The sequence below is a fragment of the Dromiciops gliroides genome, chromosome 1 (genome assembly GCF_019393635.1).
Source record: "Dromiciops gliroides isolate mDroGli1 chromosome 1, mDroGli1.pri, whole genome shotgun sequence".
Taxonomy (NCBI): domain Eukaryota; kingdom Metazoa; phylum Chordata; class Mammalia; order Microbiotheria; family Microbiotheriidae; genus Dromiciops; species Dromiciops gliroides.
Genome location: NC_057861.1, coordinates 505,363,212 through 505,387,071, shown reverse-complemented (window position 1 = coordinate 505,387,071; position 23,860 = coordinate 505,363,212). Strand labels below are relative to the sequence as shown.

Here is a 23,860-nt window from a genome sequence, read left to right as displayed (position 1 = left end):
CAGTATACTGAAATTACAACTGGGACAAGTATACAGGCCTCTCATTCAGACCCCAAACCAGGTCAGAAACTGAACAAGACTCAAACCAGAGGGATAACCATCAGACTTTGCCCCAGATCAGACCAGTTTGGGAGTACTGAAAACTAACAGGTCCCTAGTCTATCCTTAAGATCCTGAATAATACACCACCAAATATTTCACAAAAATACCAGAGCCAGTCCAGACCTTCCCCTAGAAGTACCCAGAGCCTGTCCCTAATATAAAGTTAAAAGGAATGAGCAAACAAAAAAAGAATGCCAACAGAAAGAACTATTATGGTGACATGGACACTCAAGACAATTAGAAGAGAACAACCCCAAAATATCTACAAGCAAAGCCACAAAGAAAAACACAGCTTTGGCACAAATTCAACTAGAATTTGTAAAGAGGTGAAGCAAGAGTTAAAGTAAGGGTTAAAAATGTTTTAAATAAGTGAAACAAGACCAGTTGAGGGGAGAAAAAAGAAAAGAAATGCCAGATATGGAAGAAAGAATTAGAAAGGGAATTAACAACTTTGGCACAAGGTACAAAACCTCCGCCAAGTAACAAACTCTTTGAAATTTAGAATGGACCAAACAGGAGCTACTGACTCATTAAAAAAGAAATATTAAAATAAAGTCAAAAGACTGAAAAAACAGAAGAAAATTTGAGGTATTTCATAACAAAAACAAATTATCTCAAAAACAGTTCAAGGAGAGAAAATTTAAGAATCCCTGGAACTACCTGAAAACCATGACCACAAAAAGATTTCAAGAACTCAAAAAAGAAAATTGCCCAAATCTCTTAGAACCAGAAAGCAAAGTAGAAATAAAAAAGATGTTGGTCACTTCCTAAGAGAAACCCAAATACAAATTCCCAGGAAAACCAGAGCAAAATTCAGAATTTTCAGGCCAGCCAGAAAGAAAGAATTTAAGAATCAAGACAACACAGTAAGGATCACACATGATTTAGCAGCCATCACAATAAATGGGGTAAAGAGCTTGCAATACAATATTCTAGAAGGTTAAAGATATAAGCTTGTAGCCAAGAATAACTTATTCAGCAAAATAGTATAATCCTATAGGAAAAAAAAATAGATCTTTGATGAACAGAGGACTTCCAAGCATTCCTGATGAGGGAGCTACATAGAAATTTTGAAGTGTAAACACAGGAGTCAAAAGAAGCATAAAAATGGTAAGCATGAATGAACAATCACAAAGACCTTAACAAGGATAAACTACTAATATTCTAATATGAAGAGATGTGCAATCTCCAAACCCTGATATCACTAAAGGCCATAGAGTTCATCTAATTAGACGGAAGGCCTAAGAATGGTTCTTAAAAGAAGAATGGAAAAGGAAGGGAAGAAGAACTTAAAAGAAGAATGGAAAAGGAAGGGAAGAAGAAGAATACACTAAAGAAAGAAAAGGAGAGGAAGGTTAGGGGAAATTTTCTCACAAAATCAAGGTACATAAGTAGAAGTCTATACCAACAAGAGAAAGAAGTTTTGGGGATGGCTTCACAATAATGTTATCTTAATGTTATCACAATAATGTTATCTTAACTGGTCAAAGGAGGGAACAATACATACATACACACACACACACACTCACACACACATAGAGTTTGGTTAGAAATGCATTTTGCTCAACAGGGAAATAGGAAGGAGAGAAGGAAAAAGGAAGAATTGGGGAGGATAGATTTAGAGAGAGATTGGAAACTCTACTAAAGATCTTAAAAATATTTATAGTTCTTTTTTAAGTGACAAAGAACTGGACACTGAGTCAATGCCTATCAATTGGGGAGTGGGTAAATAAATTATGGTATATAAAAGTGATGGAATTCTAATGAGAAATTATGAAGGGGAGAGTTTCAGAGAAAACTGGGAGACTTGAATGAACTGAAGCAGGATGAAGTTAGCAGAAAAGACAATAATATTGTAGTATCAAACAACTTTGAAAGTTGAACTCTGATCAGAGTAATGACCAACTTTGATTCCAGAGGACCAATGATAAAACATGCTATTCAACTCTAGATACAATAGTGAAAGATTAAGAGTAAAAAACGTGATTTTTTCCCCTGGGCAATGTGAAAATGCTTTGTCTGACTACACATGTTTATAATAGAGATTTTTTTTTGTTGTTTTTCTTTCTTTCTCAGTTGAGCAGGGGGAAAGTGGGGAGAGAGGGCAGATTTTTGCTGATTTAAAAAACTAAAATTTAATTTAAAAAAATTTAAACTGGATGCCAAAATCTTATGAACTCAATGTCAAATCACATAAACCAAGTCAATGAAGGGAAAGGATGAAATATTATGTGTTAAACATTTCTCAAAGATGTGAAAATTTATAAGGCTTAAAATATATAATTTTTTTTAAGTATAAAAAAGTTGAGGCAAATTTAGACCCTCTAAGAAGTAATTTTAGTAGAATTTAATTTCCTTAACAATCTTTTACTACCTAGGAACAAATATAAGGACTTCAATCTTTTTTTTTGTTTTTTGTTTTGGTTTTGGTTTTTTTTTTGAGGGGCAATTAGGGTTAAGTGACTTGCCCAGGGTCACACAACTAGTAAGTGTTAAGTGTCTGAGGCTGGATTTGAACTCAGGTACTCCTGAATCCAGGACCAGTGCTCTATCCACTGTGCCATCTAGCTGTCCCAAGGACTTCAATCTTATTATATTTTTAAAAGAATTGTCTTTTAAGTCAATGACAAAGTTGTTTCTTCCCATTTTCTGTAAAAATGTTTAGTCCTTATAAGAACTGGTGACCTTCAAGAAGTAATTTTTAAAACAAGGCTTTAAATAAGGGTTAATGATGGGCCAAAAGAAAGCATAATCATAAATTCATTCTAAAGAGTGATTCCTAAAAATAATGAGTCTATGTGCAAGAAAGTATAAAATCTGCTGAAATGGAGGGGTAAGAATAGACTTCTAGGAAATAGTGCTTCAGCCCTCTGTCCACTGTGAAGTTTTGTTATGTAATAAAATCATTTTTTTAAAAATCATAAATATAGATTATCTGAAGAAAAACATGTTTATTCTTAAATGATAGTCACAAACAAATACAATAATGAATTCATATTTCATCACTTTAAAAATTAGTTTATTAGTTATATATTCAAAGATGACTGTGGAATGATTTTTAAAATGTATTATAAATACATAATAATAATGTTATAATTATAATAATTTATACATAATAACCTTTTATATCTCTGTTTTAAGCAATATCTTTCAAGGTAACTAAAAATTTAATAACTCTCTTTCACAGACATACACATACACACACATATCCTTTTTTGGTCCAGATCTCTGATTTCATCAGTGTTAAGGAACTCCTGATTTGTTAACTCACTTCAATGATATAGACTGGCAACTAGTTTATATGTATGGTGTTAGAGAGACACCTGGGATACTGAGAGTAGTTGCTTGTCCAATGTCACAAAACTTGCATGCGCCAAAGGTAAAAACTGACTGACAACTTCAAGGCCAGCCCTCTATATACAATGTCATGGTGTCTCTCACATTAATGAATGCATTTAACAATCAAATTTACTTTTAATTGAGGACATGATTTTAAAACATCACTTTCTTCCCATGGCAGTGACAATATTCAAATGATAGGGCTATTGGCTTTTTCTGTTCAGCAGTGTTAGGTACATATTACTTTACAATAATAAATCATCGGTGATATAAGCAAAGAAACAATGATTAATACAAAGTCATAATGATGCTTTGGTAGAGTCATAACTATATTAAAGTACTATGAGTGTAAACTATTATAACATATGAGAAATGATTCTTTTAGCTCGATAAATTTCTCACTCAAAATATTTTGTTTCCTGGGGAAGCTTTCTTTAGTAGATTTTTGACTAGCAATGAAAATCTCTGAGTCAGCAGGTTCATTTTAATGGATGCTTCTTTTTATCATCTGCACAAATTATTCAATATAATTGGTTGACAGATCATATGAATTCTGTTGACCACCAGGATGGGATTGCTAATGAGCCCCATCTTTATGCTGACAAAATTAAGATTAAATGTTTACTGTAAAAGAGAAAGCTTGTTGAATTAATACTATAGAAATTCAAACAGTACCTTGTCTACATGGAAAATTAAATCCAGTTCACAGACATTTTCGAAACACTTGTCTAGTGTTTCCACGAATACCTACAGAGAAAGAAAAAAATGGTTAAGAGTTTAAGAACACTTCGGTCAATACATTCATTCTATTAATATACTAAATCTGATATAAAATATAAAAGACAAGAACATTTATGGTCTAAGGATTTAGAGATTATTGTTTGTCTTTCATTCTCCAAGAAGACCAATGACAACAGGAGGGGGATGTCTTGACTTGGGCTGTGCAGTCATCAGCCTCACTCTCACCTCCAGTGACAGGAGTCCAGTGACAAGACATAGGTCTGGATGACTGGAAATGGCCCTGGATGCAGTGGGAGACCTTGGCCTTTTTAAAGTCTTTCCTAGGTCTCAGTTTGTCTGAGGCGACATCCATTCATTAGTTAAAGGATTGGTAAGAATTGAGGCAAAAGATGGCCTAGTTTATCTTTTTGTTTGTTTGTTTGTTTGTTTTTGGTTTTTTTTAGGCAATGGGGGTTAAGTGACTTGCCCACGGTCACACAGCTAGTAAGTGTCAAGTGTCTGAGGCCGGATTTGAACTCAGGTACTCCTGAATCCAGGGCCGGTGCTTTACACTGCGCCATCTAGCTGCCCCACCTAGTTTATCTTTACACAAAAATCAGGCTGAGAGGGGAAGACCTTCAAAATTTCTGGCCAGAGCAGAAACAATTGCTATTTACACTCGCTCTGAGCCAACAAAACCCAAACAATGAGCAAGAGAGGCTTGGGCTGGGACCCATTATTGGCCAGTCTGAGAAACCAAAGTGATTTGAGTTTAAAGGCAAAGTCAAGTAGCTTCATTTGCATCCCAGTGGGCTTTATCAAAATCTGGTTTTACAGATTTATAATTTCAAGAAATTATCAGTAAAAACTACATGAAACAAAAGAGCATCTGTAGCTAATGATATGATAAAAATGTGTCTATATTGCAGTTCTGAAGAAGAAAAAATATATATATAAATGTCAATTTTTATAATTTAGCAGCTCAGCCAGTGACAAAAATACAAAAGAAAATGGCACTCTACCAAGCTTTGCTTTCCATAAATCAAAATAATTAAAGGAAACCTCTGCAGCACTAGCCAAAGTGATGTACTTTTATGTTCCCCCTTGTGATTTATATCAAGTTTTCATTTATATAATTGAATGTAAATGTATAACATGCATTTAAGTGTTAATATGTGTAAAATCCCCTGTTAGGGGATAATTTGGATCTACTAGAATCTACAGAACTCTGATTTTCCCTGAGCACAACCATTTTCCATTAGATTATTTGATTCTATTATTAATCAAGCAAAAGACATTTATTAAGCATATGCCATGTATCATGTATTGTCAAAAGCAAAACAGTCCTTGCCCTCAAATAGCTCACCTTCCAATGGGTGAGACCACATATACATCTATAGGTAGATACAAGATAGACACTGTAGCCCTGAAATCAACTTAACCTGTCTTCTTGAGTTGACATATTTTCCAGAAACACTGGACTTGAGGTATGCACAAGGCCTTGAATGAATCAAGGATGAAGCCCTTCTCTGAGCTGACATAATATGGTATTTGCATCCCTAGCTGGAATGTCAGTGTGTCCTTAAGAGTCAAACTAGCTGCAAGACAGGTGCCACTCAGTCTGCACTAGACTGATAAACTGTTTGTATAGCTGAGACCCTCATAGGTAAACAAACCATCATATCTTCCTAATCTAGGAATTCCCAAGAGAAAAGAATGCTGCTTTTGTCACCTTATTCCTGTTCCCCCTCCCTTTCTTCACCTTTCCCCTTCCCTACAGCTCCTTTCCTCCTCCCATGCCACTTGGATTTGGAAGGAGATTGCCCCCCACCCTCCTATGAGATTGCCCCTTTTTGTAACTCATAAACATTCAAGTTTTGGTCTGTATTGTGAATTCCTTCATACTTGGTCTGAGAAGTTCCACATGTATGCTCATTCCTCTTAAAATAAATCAAGTTACTGTCCATGTCTTATAGAGTCATGATTTTTGGTTAACAATATAGAGTTGAGGGGTGGGTAGGTGGCGCAGTAGATAAAGCACCGGCCCTGGATTCAGGAGTACCTGAGTTCAAATCCGGCCTCAGACACTTGACACTTACTAGCTGTGTGACCTGGGCAAGTCACTTAACCCCCACTGCCCCACAAAAAAACAAAACAAAAAAACAATATAGAGTTGATTCAAGGTAACTAACCATAGAGAAGGCACTAGTAGATGGGGGATAATGAAAAGACTCATGAAAATGACATTCTAGCTAAATCTTGAAGAAAAGCAAGGAAATGAAGAGGCAGAGGGGAAAAAGAAAAGCATTTTAGGTATGAGAGTCAGCAAATGCAAAGGCAAAGAAAAGGGAAATGGAGTATGGACTTAGTAATAATGCCCAGGGAGTGATGGAATGATAGATTATTATAAGAAAAAATTTTTTCAGAGTTCCTGATTATGGAAGTGCAATGCTTATGGGTAATGGAAAGATGAAGAGTGTGACCATCCTTGTGTGTAGGTAAAGTGAAACAGAGAAGCAGGCCAAGAGAGCTGAGAGATTAGAATAGTTGGGGGAATACCAACATGTACATTAAAATCCTCTAGTCTGAAAGTAGGAGTTTGGATGGAGAAGGAGACTATGGACCAAGGACAGAACTCACTGGGAACAAAAGAAAAATATCCTGGAGTTTGGTAGATAAGAGCCACCAGGATCTGGATTGGGTGCTAAATCTAGACTGAGTAAACCTCAAAAGAGAAGGGGTTGCCAACTGACTATGGTAGAGAGAGAATGTGAACATGACAACGGAGAACAAGGAACATTCCGAATCCTCCCACCAGAACCAATGAATTTAGGAGATATGAAAGAAGGGGCAACCAGTACTGGAGAGACTGGCCAGGGATGCGGTGTCATCGGGGGAGTGTCTGAGGACCTGTGCCAGAAAAATGAAGAAGCAGGAGATGACAGGAAATGTATTAACTGAGGAACTGAAAGGGACTTCACAAAAGTCATCTAGTCCAAACCCTACCTGAAGTGTATATTCCTGCAATGTTCCTGGTAATGGTGATTCCTGATAAGTGGAGACCCTTAAGGTCCAGTTCATTAAATCTATGATCCCTTGAAGACCAACCATGATGGAAAACTCACTAGGTGAAGTAACCCATTCCATTTTTAAATAGCTCTAATCATTAAGAGTGGACCTTATAGGGCAGCTAGGTGGCGCAGTGGATAGAGCACCGGCCCTGGAGTCAGGAGTACCTGAGTTCAAATCCGGCCTCAGACACTTAATACTTACTAGCTTTGTGACCCTGGGAAAGTCACTTAACCCCAATTGCCTCACTAAAAAAAAAAGAAAAGAAAAAAAGAGTGGACCTTATGCTGAGCAAAAATTTGTTTTCTTTTAATTTCTATTCTTTGGATCTTTATCTTCCCTCTGAAACAAAACCAAACAAGCCTAATCTCTTCATCATAAAGGATCCTTCAGGATAATCATGTATCTCCCCTGAATTTTCTATTTCCCAGACTTGAAGTGGTTCCCAATTCAAATGTTTCTATATAAGCTATACTCAATTGTAACTTTGAGATTTCCTGCCACCATGGAAAATCCCTGATTCAGCCCTCCCCATACCCTCAAAGGAATAAATCATTGAGACAACTGTAGTTCTAATAGGACTGATCACTGGCATATACTCCTTTTTTTGGGCGGGGCAATGAGGGTTAAGTGACTTGCCCAGGGTCACAAAGCCAGCAAGTGCTAAGTGTCTGAGGCTGGATTTGAACTCAGGTCCTCCTGAATCCAGGGCCAGTGCTTTATCCACTGCCCCACCTAGCTGCCCCTAACTGACATATACTCTCACTCATTTCCCAGGTTCACTACAAGCAAGTTGTGGTAATAGGCCACACAGAAGATGAACAAATCCTGTGCAGAACTCCCCTCCAAAAAAGGAATCCCATGACCATTTCATTTCACATTCACTTCATAAGAAATGAAGATAGAAGCAAAAGTTGGCTGAGGCGGGGCGGGGGGAAGTTGCAATGATTAAATGAGATAATATTTGTAAATCTCTTAATGTAGTGCCTGCCATGTACATAGTAGGTGCTTAATAAATGCTTGTTTCTTCATTGTGTTATTAGACAGCCATGTGACCTTGGTCAGTCCCTTAGCCCCTCAGGACCTTGGTTTCCTCATATATAAAATAAAGGGAATGGATTAGATCTTTACCCTGCACACGGATGGGAGAAGCTTCTAATTGAAATTTAGCATCTCCTTCAATTATTTAAAAACATTATTCTGAGAAGAGGTCCATGCACTTCACTACACACCTAAGGGGTTCTTGGCACAATGACATGTAAGAGCTCCTGGCCTAGATGATGCCTGTGGTGCTGTCCAGTTCTAAATTCTGTAATTCACACCTGGACATGGCTTTGGGGTGGGAGTGGGGGGAGGATCTATTGGAGACTTACTTAGTATAATGCATTTCCAGATGACATATTACTTTCAAAAAAAAAATAATAATGAAGCCTGGTCCAGGAGTGTTCTATTAACTTCATATGCCACAATTTGTTTGACCCTTCCCTCAACTGGTGAGTATCTACTTTGTTTCAAGTTGTTTGCTATCACAGAAAGTGCTGCTGTAACTTCATGGTCACCTCACTCTGCCTCCTTGCCATTGGCATTCCCACTGTGGAGTCACCTCTACCTTGAAGCCTACTCTCCGGATTAGTGAGTCCCTAGCCCCAAATACCATTTCATGAGGAGCACCAACCAAGATCACAAATCCTGACTTGAGGCCCTCTCCAGACATCCTCTTCACTCCCTCTCCAGGAGCTTTGCCCCCATGGGACTACCCATCTTCCTTCTACTTTCTAGTTCCCCTCTACGTGTTGTCTTCCCCACTAGAATTGAGGGTAGGATTATCTTGTTTGCTTGTAAACCCCAGAATTCAACCTTGCTTAGCATAAATTAAGTGTTCAATAAATGCTTGCTCTACCTACCTACCTACCTAAAAATATTTTGATTGGGGGGTGGGGGGGTGGGGTGGGGGTGGAATCTTTCTTTTTTGTCTCTAACATACCAAAAAGTGGAATCTCTGAGTTTAATGGTATATACATTTTGGCCACATTCTTTGTAGAATTCCTAAATGCTTTCCAGAACGACTGTGGAAATTTACAGCACTAACAACAATGCGTGTGTGCTCATCTTTCCTACGACCCTTCTAACACTATTTCTATATTTTGTCATCTTTGCCGATTTTCTAGGTGTGAAATGAAACCTTAGAGTTGTTCTGACTTGTATTTCTCTTATTAGCAGCCATTTAGAGTATTCTTTCATCTTGTTAGGTTTCTGTAAGTTATCTACATATCTTCGATATCAGACAACACTGTACTTATAAAGAGAAATAACTTGTTGCTGAACAGACATTTAAGAGAACTAGATCATACTGCCAAATATTCTGTAACTTACTTATTTAAGAAGGTTATATTTAAATACAAAAATTACTTATAGAAATACTGAATTTAAAACATTTAAATTTACTATATTAAAAACTTTAGCTACAAAAACATATCCAGCGTGTACTCCTCCCCAAAAAGCATTCTTAAGAGAATAGGCAAAAGTTAAATTAAAACAGAACTCCTGCAAAATGCTTTTTATTAATTTGTTTTATATTTGGTTCAATGTTTAAGATGAGGAACATCAGTTCTAGGCTAAGCATAAAACTACCACATAACAACCCAAAGGTCAATAAAAATGTGAGAAATAATCTGAAGGCCTTTAGGGCTTCAGTCAGGGCACATAAGCAAGGTTTTACTGCATTATTAAACTATCAGAATCATCAAAGGGAATGAAAAGAAAGCAATAATTTCTAGTCTATAAATAAGTGACATGGTAAATAGCACCCTCTAGTGTTTTATTTTTAAATATCTTAAGTTACTTCTAATGTAAATATTTTAAATTTTACCTCTACTTTAATAATTTCCTAAACTCTGAAAGAGAAATAATAAAGTTGGGTATCAATAGATTTCAAAAGAAATACAACATTTATATTTACATAGATTGCTCCCCCACCCCCAACCTTCCTAGAGCTTGGGAGTTTCTTTTAGTTCCAAGTACTTACTGTCTAGCACCAAAGGGAGCCTAATTCAACCTTCTCGTGTTCCAATGAGCAAACTGAGGCCCAGAGAGGTTGAGTGACTTACCCAAGGTCACACAAGTATTAAATAGCAATGGTGAAATTTGAATTCTGGTCTTTTGACTCCAAATCTAGCCCTCTTTCCATTGTACCACATAGTCTTCGAAGTTTAAAAGATAGCAAGAATCTTTCCTACTATATGAGCAAACAGTTAAAAACAGTATCTGATGTAGAGGTTCTTAAACTTTTGGTGTGCCATGAACTACTTTGGAAGTCTGATGAGGCCTATGAATCCCTAGGAATCGAGAAAATTATTTTAAATTAAAATACAACTAACAAAATGTTTTTTTTTAAGTTCATGGACCCCAGGTTAAGAACTTCTGACCTGATATCAGTAAAAAAAAAGTTTGAGGAATACTGCTAATATGGCTGCCCCCCCCCTCCTAAAATATTTCTGAATTTAGGGACCACAAAAGAAGAAAGGAATCTGGCACATTTTTTGCCTATAGCATAAATCATGAAGTAAGAAAAGTTTCTCTTCAGGGCCTGTCATTAAAACCTTGGGAGCATTTCTGCGGAAGGGCTCACAAGAGTGTCCAATCTAGCCCTGCCCCTGCAGGTAGCACCTCCGAACCTTGAACCTCACCCCTTCATTGCCTTCCTTGCCATGTCCCATTCCTTTGGTACTCAGTCCTCTGCTTCCTTATGAAATCGCATATACATTGTTTTTGTTTGGTTTTTTGGTGGGGCAATGAGGGTTAAGTGACTTGCCCAGGGTCACACAGCTGGTAAGTGTCAAGTGTCTGAGGCCAGATTTGAATTCAGGTCCTCCTGAATCCAGGGATGGTGCTTTAACCACTGCACCACCTAGCTGCCCCCACGTATACATTTTAACATAAGCATTCCTGGAACACTGTCTTAACCAATGACGGTTTAATGATGGTTATTTCAGGCCTCATGCAGAAAAACAGAAGAGTGTTTTGGGAAGTTTATACCATGTTGACACCTGGGTCCACTGGGCTGGCCTCATTCAGCTTTTCATTCATTTTAATTTTGTGATGATGATAGAGATAGTGGATGGAGAATAGATCTGTGATTTCACTCCCAAGGGAGGAAAACGCCTTCTGCTAATGCAGTTCAGCCCCTTCTCTTCATCTTAAGAGAGCTGCCTAGAGCACTGAGAGGTTATGTGACCTGCCCAAGATAACACAGCCACTCTGTGTCAAATGTGAAACTTGGTCTTAATCTTCCTGGCCTGAAGGCTGGCTCACCATCTGCAAAGTCTGTGAAAATAATGATACCATATGGCACTTTACAATTCCACACTGCTATGCATATGTTACCTCACTTGATCACCTTATCAACCCTGTCAGGTATAATAAGCCTTACTGTCCCTCCTTAACAGATGAGGAAACTAAAGGTCATGAAGTTTAAATGCCTAACCCAAGATCACAAAGCTAGAGGGTAGGAGATTTCAACCTCAAAACAATGAGCTTTCTGATGCCAAGGCCAAGGATTTTCCCATCATATCCTGCTTCCTCTGGATCCAGCCAACTCACCTGTCCCTAATAAAGCAATAATGATATTTGAATAATGTTTTATTGTTTATAATATAAAATAGTATTTATTTATGTCATCTGCTTCTCATAAACAACCCCATGAGATAGGTAGGATGGGTGTGTGATCATCATTTTGTATGCTTAAGATTTGGCAAATGGTTAAAAAAAATCATTCACCAAGCACATTTCTGACTACTCAGTCATATGAAAAAGTAGAAACTGATTTGTAAAGCATCATGGCATCATTTAAAGGTTCACAGAGGAAAGTTCTACTCTGTTGGTTATTCTGTGACTGCATTACCACAAGTAAACATCCTCAAAAATAGTACCCTGGGGGGCAGCTAGGTGGCTCAGTGGATAAAGCACCATCCCTGGATTCAGGAGGACCTGAGTTCAAATGTGGCCTCAGACACTTGACACTTACTAGCTGTGTGGCCTTGGGCAAGTCACTTAACCCTCACTGCCCTGCCCCCCCAAAAAAATTATTTTAAAAATAGTACCCTGGACTCCACTATATTAAAAAGTCATATTTTGGCTATATGTTGTAATGCATAGGCCACATGCCATTTTCTAAGGCCAAGTCTTTACTTGTGGGGTTAATTCTTTTTTTTCCCAACTGTAAGAAATGACTTAGATGCTAATGGGAATAATCCTGACATCATGGCTACAATACGCTGAAGAAAAATATAATTAAAAGAACAGAACTATCCATTGAACTACTCTGGCACTATTATCAGCTGAAGATAACAAATAAATTGAGGGCAGTATGAATGCTTATGAATATCCAAACCAAACATCAAATATTGATGTAGTTCTTTTTTTCCCCACTTTGTAAATATTTTATCACTTCCAATTAAGACATGCATAACGTACAGTTCTAAAGCTATCAGCCATGAAATTCATTGTTTCTATGGCATTCAGCAATTTGCAAGACTAAAATAACACAGTATGACCAAAAAATAATTTCCTGTCTTGTTCTCTAAGCAAAAGGAAGGTTTGGATGGAATTCTGTTGATGAAGCAAATACAGAGGAAGTAGATGTCTATGTAGCAGACTTCAACTTAAAACTTACTGGGAAAGATAAAGTATGTCCTTTGGGGCAGCAATGCCATTATTAGGACTATACCCCTAAAAAGACAAAAACCGTAAGAGGACCCATATGTACAAAAATAATTCTACTAGTTCTTTTTAATGCAGTAAAGACCTGTAAAATCGGGGCGGGGGCGGTGTTTGGAGGGGATGTTCATCACCTGGGGTATGGCTGCACAAACCATGGTACATGAATGTAATGGAACATTACTGCATTTTAAGAAATGATGACAGGAATCATTTCAGAGAAACTTGAGAAGACTTGTATGAATAGATTCAGAAGTAACTAGAACCAGAAGAACAATTTATATAATAAGGGAAGGGAAGGGGAATAAGCATTTATATGGTGACTACTATGTGCCAGGCCCTGGACAGTGCTTTAGAAATATTGTTGTAGGGGGCAGCTAGGTAGCACAGTGGCTAAAGCACCAGCCCTGGATTCAGGAGAACCTGAGTTCAAATCTGGCCTCAGACACTTGACACTTACTAGCTGTGTGACCCTGGGCAAGTCACTTAACCCTCATTGCCCCACTTAAAAAGAAAAATCCAACAAATATTATTGTATTTAATCCTCATAACAACCTTCCGGGGTAGATGCTGTTATTATCCCCATTTTACAGTTAAGGAAACTAAGGTAAATAGAGGTTAAGTGTCTTGCCTGGAGTCATACAGCCAGTATCTAAGGCTGATCTGAACTGTGGTTTTCCTGACTCTAGACCCAGCACCACCTAGCTACCTCTAAAAATAACAACACAGTAAAACAACAACAACAACAACAACAACTTCGAAAGACTTAACTATGATTAAAGTTATAACCAAGCATGATTACAGGGACTCGATAAAGTAGTTGTCAGTGCATTGGGCCTGGAGTTAGGAAGACCTGAGTTCAAATCCTGCTACAGACACTTAAAAGCTCTGTGATACTAGGCATGTCACTTAACCTCTGCTTCAATTTTCTCAACTGTAAATCCTCCTTCCCTTGATGATAAAACAGGCAACCCACCTCCTGACAGAAAGGTGATGGATTGAAGGTATGAAATAAGACATATGTTTTCAAACATGGCCAATATGAGAATTTGTTTTCCCTCAATATGCATATTTATTATGAGGGTTTTGTTTTTCTTTTTTCTTTTCAAGGTGGGGGAAGGGAAGGAGGAAAGGCAAGGTACTTAGTAATGACCAGATCCCTTCCCCAGCCCAAAATAAAACAAAACAAACAAAAACCAAAAGAAAGAAAGAAAGAAAACTATATTGAAACATTTTTTTAAATGCACAAAAAAAGAACAAGAAGAAGCACAAACAGGACAACTTTGAAAATTACAAGTTAAATTTATTGTATACTTAAAAGAAAAAATAAGTTGTAAGTAAAAAATATCATTTTCTTATACAATAAATTCTCCTTATCTACTCCACTTTGTATGTGGAAATGTTCATTTTATTTAGTATTAAATTCAGATTAAAATTATATAATTTCTTTTGCAAAAAAATTTTGTTCTAGACAGAGCATGACAAGCCTTTTTGTCAAGCAGTTCTCCTCAATCTAATGGTTTTGGTGCTAAAGATATTTTGTAGCCACTGCTAAAAATCATACACAAAATAATCTCTTCAAATTCAGGTCTTGAATTCCCCACTCAACTTGGCTTACATTTCCTAGAAATTCTGAAGAGGGCAAGTGTTTTTCTTCACAACTCACCCAATAATAAAGTGATTTTTATCTTTCTTTAGAATCATCTCAAAATGAGCTTACAAATATCGAAGACATCCTAAGAGGGGTGCTCACTTGATAAGGATTTACTGATTTAGACTTAGATAATTCAGATAGCTGACTTCTATTGAAAATAGATCTGGGGGGCAGCTAGGTGGTACAGTGGATAGAGCACCGGCTCTGGATTTAGGAGGGCCTGAGTTCAAATCCAGCCTCAGACATTTGGCACTTACTAGCTGTATGACCCTGGGCAAGTCACTTAACCCCAATTGCCTTACCAAAATAGAAAGAAAGAAAATAGATCTGGGTTCACATTCACTGTTATGAGTAAAGAGTAATGCACAATATTACCAAATAAATTTTATTCATGTATAATAAAATGATTTTAAAGAAAATTATAAAATAAAAGGAAAGTCCAAAGAAAAAGTTCAAAATTATCACTTACATCAAGGACATTATTAGTAACTTACTTGTATTAGGTCTAAAATGCCAAGTTCACTTTCTGAAGAATCCACACAGAAGACAAAATACAATGTGGCATAATGTCTGTAAATCAGTTTGTTGTCAGATCCGCCTATTAGCCTAAACAACAAAGGCAAAAAACTGGAAGGTCAGAGTGAACACACAGCATATATTCATTAGTTCAAGCAATTTAAAAGCTTATAGTAAAATACTGTTATGTAAAAAACAACAACAACAAAAAAAACCCAAACAAAAAAGCCTCCCAGTAATGAAGATCTCATTTATGGCTCCTGCATTTCTAATGTGCACTTATTTCATAAAATAATTCAATAAAGAATGGATTTCCTTTTGCTTAGAAAACTACAAGGAAGAAAGCTTTTTCTTCAACATAATTTTACTGTATAGAAAGAGATTTATAGGTATTCCAGTGACAAGATTAAGAACTATAGATGGTACCCAGTCAGAAATCTTAAAGGCTAATTACCAACTAGAAAAAAACTAGGGAATATTTCTTAATGTAGGAAATATTTCCTGTAATTACTCCACCAATATTCAATATATACTGATTTTCATTATAACAAATCTGGGCTTATAGGTCTCTGTAATTATTCTTCTAGCATACATTAACATTAAAATACTATTAAAATGGGGCAGCTGGGTGGCACAGTGGATAGAGCACTGGCCCTGGATTCAGGAGGACCTGAGTTCAAATCTGGCCTCAGACACTTGCTAACTGTGTGACCCTGGGCAAATCACTTAACCCCAATTGCCTCACCCCCAAAAAATAAATAAATAAATAAGTAAATTTTTGAAGATGCTATTAAAATGTTCTTTAGTAAAGTTATCTCAATAAAACACTTCTGAACCATCTTGTATAAAGAATTTAGCCATTTTGCATTTTGCTAGGTAGAGAGCTGCTGTCTTCAAATTTTGGAAGGTTGACATGATAAATAAAAGTTTAACTTCTCATCCTCAGGCTCAATAGAACTGGGTAGGTAAAGCAAATTTTGGCTCAATTTTTAACAATAAGAACTGTACGGGGGGGGGGGGGCACCCAGAATGGACTACCTCTGAAGGTAGTGAGTCCCTGAACCAGGTACTAGATTTATCCTTCATTTATGAGTTGGACTGCATAGCCTCTAATGTCACTTTAAACCCTGGGAATGTGAGTCTCATAAATATAATTTTCTTAAAAAACTTAAAAAAAATATCTTCAGCATTGCCTGAATTTGTAAAACTAAGGCTAATTCAAATCAACTAAGCTAGGATTTTTTAAGAGCAGAAGAAAGCAATGAAAAAATTTTAAGAGCAGATAGCCACTTAGAAAGTGCTTATCAGTTGAATCAGACCTCTCACATTACATGCTTTTTCCTCCTCCTCGCCCCAACTTGTGATTTCATGGGTGTGGGGAGCACCTGTAAGTAACTTCCTTTCCCAATGCAAGTCAGCAATTGTTCTTCAACTTAGAGTCTTAGAGAAAATGTGCTGAGGCAAGGAGAGGTCAGTAGCCAGTATCACAACAACAGCAGCAACAGCAACAATAATAACAACTAGCCTTCATACACCAGCTGCTGCCTACCAGGCATTTTACAGTTATAATCTCATTTGATCCCTACAACCTGATAGGCAGGTGCATTATTATCTCCAAAGATACCAGATCAGTTTGCTATTTCTTTCTCCAGCTCATTTTACAGGTCAGAAAACTGAAGTAAACAGAGGTTAAGTGACTTGCCCAGCCAGTAAGTGTCTGAGGCCAGGTTAGAACTCAGGTCTTCCTCACTTCAAGCCCAGTACTCATCTAGCTGTCTAAATTTAAGGTGGAACTTGAACCCAGGTCAGCTTTCTATCCAACAGATAAGGCTGTTTCTCATAAGCACTTCTTTTGTGTCCTCTTAAGTCCTTCAAGTAATTAGAATGATGACCTTCAATATCAATTAAACATACCTATTACTACTCCTATGTCACAAAATAATCTTTTTAATAAAAAGACAATAAATAAAAGGAATATGCGCTTAGAAAACTTTCTGAAGGTATACTGAAAATAGGATTATAATTCTTCCTTGCTAAAAGGTTAAAAGAGGAGGGGAAACAAGTTTCATTTTAAACTAATAACATTCTAATTAAAGTTAGCAACTTTTACAAATTTGTTTTCTGAGACAGATACATATTTGAATTCAAATAAGATCTAGTGTTCAGCTTTGAAATGGCTAAGATGATTACATGAAAACAATCAAATTGGGCAGCAAAATCAACTTTTTAAACTTAGGAATAAAACACTGATTTCAGATACTTTGCAATAGCTTTATATGAATGCCTTGTACAATCAAGGAGAATCAGCATTTTGGAGGTGAAGGAGAAGTTGGTCTAACTTCCAAGTTACAGACAAGAGTTAAATGAAATCTAGTGAAATTAATGACTTGCCACCCATCTCATTTGTGACAGATTCAAGACTAAAGCTCAAGTTTCCTGACATCTGATTCAGTGCTATATCAAACCACACTTTATTTATTTATTTATCCATTTATCTATCTATTCATTCATTCATTTATTTGCTTACTTATTCAATTATTTATTTATTCATCCATTTATTTATTTATCTATTTATTTGTTTGTTCCACTTATTTATTCATTCATTTATTTATTTATTGAGGAGCAATGAAGGTTAAGTGACTTGCCTAGGGTCACACAGCTAGTAAGTGTCAAGTGTCTGAGGTTAGATTTGAACTCACGTTCTCCTGACTCCGGGGACGTTGCTTTATCCACTTTGTTCCCTAGCTGTCCCTAAACCACTCTTACTAAAGAATGATTCCAAATCGAGTATAATTTACAATTGAAACAGACATTTGGGTGGATATTTCAAGGTATTCCTATTCAATTCAATAAATATGAAGTGTTTACTATGCACCAGACACTGTGACAAGTCCTGTTTTTCCTTCTGAAAACAATCAGGAAAAAGATGATACTAGGGAGAGTCTGCAACTTTACTGAGAATCCAAACTGGCTCTAGGATCACATATTTAGAGCAGGAAGGGTCCTTAGATACCCTCTAGAATCTTCTCATTCATTTGAGAAAGAAGCAAACTGAGGCCTAGAGAAGTAGACTGTCTTAACTACGGTTACATAGGCAACAAAATCTGAATCTGAACCTAGGTCACTTCACTCCGGGACAGGTAAGTGGTTCACTGAATAGAGTCAGGAAGACCTGAGTTCAAATCTGGCCTCAGACATTTCCTGGCTGTGTGACCCTGGGCAAATCACTTAGCCTTGTTTTCCACAGTTTCCTCAACTGTAAAATGAGCTGGAAAAGGAAATGGCAAACCACTCCAGTATCTTGGCCAAGAAAACCCTAATAGGGTCACAGAGAATCAGACATGACTAAAACAAGTGAACAACAACAATAACCCTTCACTCCAATTTCAATACTCTTTCCTCTATACCAAACTGCCTCTCTCCTACCATTAAAGAAAGAGCGAGGCAATGGACATTTCTAAAGACAGGAGGCCAGCTGGTACAACCAGCCTAAATGACTGAAAGTGGAGAGGACAGTTGTATACTTGCTTAAACTGTTTCAGGATTTAAAATTTAGACCTGGAATGGATCTCAGAGGCCCATCTGGTCCAATATCCGAGTTTTAGAGATGGAGAATATAGTGCCCAGAAAAGTTAAGTGAATTAGGTGTTCAAGGTCACAAGATGCTACTAAGGTTGTCATCACAAGTTAATATGCAATAGTCAGAAGATTAACCATTTATCTACTCACGCATAAAAAGTACTATATAAGAAATTAAACTTCCTCCATAAGCAAAATTGATTGTCAGAAAAGAATGTCTTAGGTTAGCAACAAAATTTATGTAACTTTTTCATAAAATCAACTGTAAAGTCTAATATTTTCCTAAGTTCACAAATTTAGAATTTCTATTAATTAATCAAGGGGCTTAGCTAAAGCTACCTTTTCATCCTTCGTAGGCAAGTCAGTAGTATAATCAAGATGCAGAGAAGTATGTTTAATTAACTTCCTGTGAAGCATCCCTAGCATTGGCCCGGTTCTTGAAGATCACTGGGGCCTAGCTCCACATAAGGAAAAAGAGCTTTGATCATCTCTACCAGGTGACAGGCTGATCACAAACCATTCTCATCTATTCATTTTAAAAACAGGACAGCTAAGTTTCAGTTAAAATTTTCTAAATCCCAGTTATTGCATGGACTTGAAAACAACAAACAATAAATAAATATAAAGGCATGCTTGCCTTTACAGTTTTTTAAAAATTCAGACTTCTTAAGCAAGGTGAACCAGTGGATAGAGGGTGAGACCTGGAGTTGAGAAGACCTGAATTCAAATCCTGTCTCATATCCTTAATAGCTATATGACTCTGGGCAAGTCACTTAATCTCTCTTGGCTTCAGTTTTTCCCTCTATGAAATGGGGATAGTAATTATACCTAAATCACAGGATTGTTGTAATGATCAAATGAGATAATATATGGTTAAGGTAAGTGCACTGCTCATTATAGGGATTAGGGATGTAACACCCCCATGATCTGGAAAATTCATGTAAAATGTTTTGGCCTTCCCTTCATACCAGAGAAGAAATCTGAACCATTCTGGTATTAAAAGATAAAATACATTGATATTATATAATACTACACGTATATTTTATGTATTTCTGAGTTTCTAACCTTTTTCTGTGTCATCTGCTGGTCTTAATGTGTTACCTGCAGCTTCTGCAAAACTCCCCCCAAATTCCAATTTCTTATGCCAAACCATGATATAGTGAAACTGCAACAGAGAAAGTTGCAATGTGGAAGGGATAACTGTAAATGCTAGTTATCATTATTATTTTGCTGTTATTATTATTTCCCCAATTAGTCCAAATTATAGAGGCATAGTATCCAAATGATCAGTTGCCAACTCTCGTAATTTCCCCCTTTTCATCTCACCCTTTGTTCTACTCAACTGACACATCAACCTAGCTCAGGTTTTCATTACCTCTTGCCTAAACTATTGCAATATTCTCCCAACTTGTTTCTCTATGTCAAGACTCTCCCCTCTCCAAACTCTCCTACACAGAGTAACTAAAGTTCCTTTCCTTAAGTGAGAGTCCCAAGCACGTTACTACCCTACTCAATAAACTCCAACAGCTTCTCCCATTGCCTTTAGGATCAAATGTAAGTTCCTCTGGTTTTTTAAGCCCTCAAAAACTGGTCCCAACCCACCTTTCCAACCTTATGTGTACATCACTCACTTCCTCACACTCCACAGCCCAGACAAACTGGTCTCAATGCTTCTCACAGGACATTCTATCTCTCGTCTTTTCACTGGATAATCCACAAGCCTAGAATACACCCCCTTCTGAAGAGCTCTTAGGATGCTTTCTCTCCTTCCAGAATGTTATATGAAGCTTTTCTTGATTCCCCATTTCCAGCTCCTAATGCCTTCCCTCCAAAAAATTTACTCTGTATTTATTCTGTATGGACTTATTTATGCATGAATACTGTCTCTTTCCACTTCCCAAGACCTCATATAACACAAAGTCCTTCCTTAGCGGCAAGAACTGTTTCATTTTTGTTTTTATAGTAAACCCAGTGCTTAACACAATGCCTGCAAGCAAAAATAAATAAATAAATAAATGCTTGCTGATTGAGTCATCTATTCAAAAAACATTAGATATTTTAATTAAATATTTTACTTACAATCCTCCTTCCAGGAAATTGCAGACGTTTTCATCTCGTTTAGACACCAAATGGAAAGTTTCCCTGATGATTTGTTGCTGTGTATCTTCACTCTGGGGAAGAATATTTTATGTTTATTGAAATTAGAAAACACTTAACAGCATTTTTTTTTTACTGTAAACATTACTAGCCAGTACTACCAGTGTTAAACTGTGACATCAATTTGCTATAAAATCCTTACCTCCCTAGAAATTATTCTCTGGAAAGAAAATTTTATTATGGGTCCTATCTTAAAATGAAACCCGACTGAAGCAAAGATGAAGGCTTTCTGGTGATGAAATACAACTGGGACAAAATTATCTATACTCAAAACTCTTTTTAGTAAATATAAATAAATAAATAAACACAAATGAACAATGTAAATATATATATATATATATTTTTTTTTCCCCCTTAGGAATGTCATGGGATATTAAAGTTGGAAGATTCTTAGAGGTCATACAACTCCACTTAACTGATGAGGAAACTAAAACCTGAAGAAAAAATAAAGGCAAAATAGTGACATTATAGTGTTTTAAAGTTTATAAAATAGTTTACTTTTCTCATTTGAATCTCACAACAACCCTGTAAAGTAGACAGTGCAAAGTATTAAGTCATTTTCATTTTAAAGATGAGGAAACTGAGACAGATGTGTGAAACTGCTTCCCCATCAGAACCCAGTTAGGAAGTGTTGGAAGCTTCCTTGGCCCCATGGAATGTGTGCTTTTCAAGGGCAGGAGCCAGTGTACTTTTGTCTCTGTATCCTCACCAGCTAGCACAGGGTCATGAACATAGTGGGTGTATAGTAAATGTTTGAATGAGTTGAAGCAAGAGATGAACCTGAGCCTTCTGAATCCAAGTTCAGCACTTTCTATTACGCCATATTGACAGATTAGAACCCAGGTTTCCTGCCTATGAATGCACTGCTCTCTTCACAAGACGACAGTTTTCAAAAGCAGTATCTGGTTTGTGTCCAGAAACAGTTTATAAAATTAGCTATTACTATGGAACCAACTGCAAAGCAAGTTATACCAAGCTCTGATCATTACATGTGGGCGCAATTAAACCCCCTGAAAGAAGGGATAAAATCTCTTAAGGAAGGAAGGGGAAAAGTTTTTTAAAAAAGAGCAAAGAAAAAGGTAAAATAGTAAAGGAACATCACTGATTTAGAAAAAAGTCAAGAGATTCACATATTTCCAAACAGATACACCCTACCTTCCTAGAGTAATTTCTCCTTCACTTTTACATAACTCTTAAAGTGGATGAAACATTACCAAAAAACCAAAACAATTAATTACCTTTGCTTAGTTTGGGAGGAATCAGAGAAATTCTCTTGCTGGGATAACTAGATAATATTGGGTTTTAGACCAAGAATCTGAAGAATAAATATGAACCTCTAAAAAGGCCTTCTGATTGCCAGCTTTGATTCAGAGGGATGTAGAAAGGTGTATTGTGATCCAGACTTGGGAAATTAGACTAAGGATGGAATAGACTGCTAATAGTTAAGACTTAAAGAAAAAGATCGATTGTCCTAAAAATTGATTTCATTAAAAGCTTTTCTGTTTTTCATCCTCAAAAATATTGTTTGGTAACAGTTTGTTTTCAGCTTTGTAAGTGATCTTTTTTCAAACACACACACACACACACACACACACACACACACACACACACAGTAAAATTCATGGCTGTGAGCCACACCTCAGATAACACAGGCATTTGGACCATGAGACTGAAACCCTAGGCACCAGCCTTGATGGTAGCAAGTTCTATATTTTAGAATTGTGAAAAAGGCTACAGAAGGTTAGATCTACAGACTAAAGAATGTGACATAATCAAATTACCCTTTCAAAAATGAATCTTAAGAAGATATGATGGAATATTGAAGCTTCATTTTCACAACCTAATAAATATTCATTCTAAGAGGTAATCTGGCATAGTGGATCCTCGGAGTCTGTAAGACCTGGGATCAAATCCTGCCCCCTGCATGTGAGTGAATGGGCAAGTTATTTATGCCCAAATCAATTTTCTAAAACTATAAATTGCAGAAGAGTTGCCGATATGAATTGGTGAAAAGAATTTTATCAGGAGTCTCCCCATTACCACCTCTTCTCTGAAATTAGAGATCTGGACCTATACCACTGCAACTACAACCATCAAGCAAATACAAACATGTGTGTGTATATATGTATATATGCATACATATATACATATATACATATACACACATGCATATACATATATCATTTTTTAATTAAAGTATTTTATTATTTTCCAGTTACATGTAAGGATAGTCTTCAACATTTGTTTTCATGGGATTTTTAGTTTCAAACTTTTCTCCCACCCTCCCTTCCCTCCCTCCTCCCCAAGACAAAAAGCAAACTGATATAGGTTATATATGTACATTCACATTAAAAATATTTCTACATTAGTCATATTGTGAAAGGAGAATCAGAGCTCAAGGGAAAAACCTCAAAAAAGAAGGGAAAAAAAAAGCCAAAAAGTAGAAACAGTATGGTTCAATCTGCATTCAGAATCCACAGTTCTTTTTTCTGATGTGGAAAACATTTTCTATCATGAGTTCTTTGAAATTGTTTTGGATCATTGCAGTGCTGAGAAGAGCCAAGTCTATCACAGTTGAGTGTCAAATAATGTTGTTGTTACTGTGTACAATGTTCTCCTGGTTCTGCTCCTCTCACTCAGCATCAGTTCATGTAAGTCCTTCCAGGTTTCTCTGAAATCCCCCTGCTCATCGTTTCTTACAGCACAGTAGTATTCCATCACATTCATATACCACAACTTGTTCAGCCATTCCTCAACTGATGAGCATTCCCTCGATTTCCAATTCTTCACCAACACACACACACACACACACACACACACACACACACTTCATTCTAATGCCATTGCCACTCTGCATTAATATTCAACACTCCCCCAACTCTTTTCCTCTGGCTAAAGCTCTCTGTTCTGTGGTCTTATGGCTCCCTTTCCACAACCTATTTTCCGGTTTTCCTGAAGCAGGAGTGAGGCACAACTGCTTTTGGGGAAACTGTATTAGCTTTTAAATCC

At 36.8% G+C, this 23,860-nt stretch overlaps 1 protein-coding gene across 4 annotated transcripts in view; it reads right to left on the bottom strand.

Annotated features, from left to right (window-relative positions):
* AP3S1 (adaptor related protein complex 3 subunit sigma 1) overlaps positions 1 to 23,860 on the bottom strand; it is a 125,534-nt gene that overhangs the window by 24,960 nt on the left and 76,714 nt on the right. For all 4 annotated transcript variants that reach the window (XM_043975215.1, XM_043975216.1, XM_043975213.1 and 1 more), the window contains exons 2-4: positions 20,774 to 20,865; positions 15,094 to 15,205; positions 4,117 to 4,188 (exon numbers count right to left, since the gene is read on the bottom strand). In XM_043975215.1, the coding sequence (XP_043831150.1) occupies positions 4,117 to 4,188; positions 15,094 to 15,205; positions 20,774 to 20,865 (276 nt within the window). The remainder of the gene's footprint in view (positions 1 to 4,116; positions 4,189 to 15,093; positions 15,206 to 20,773; positions 20,866 to 23,860) is intronic.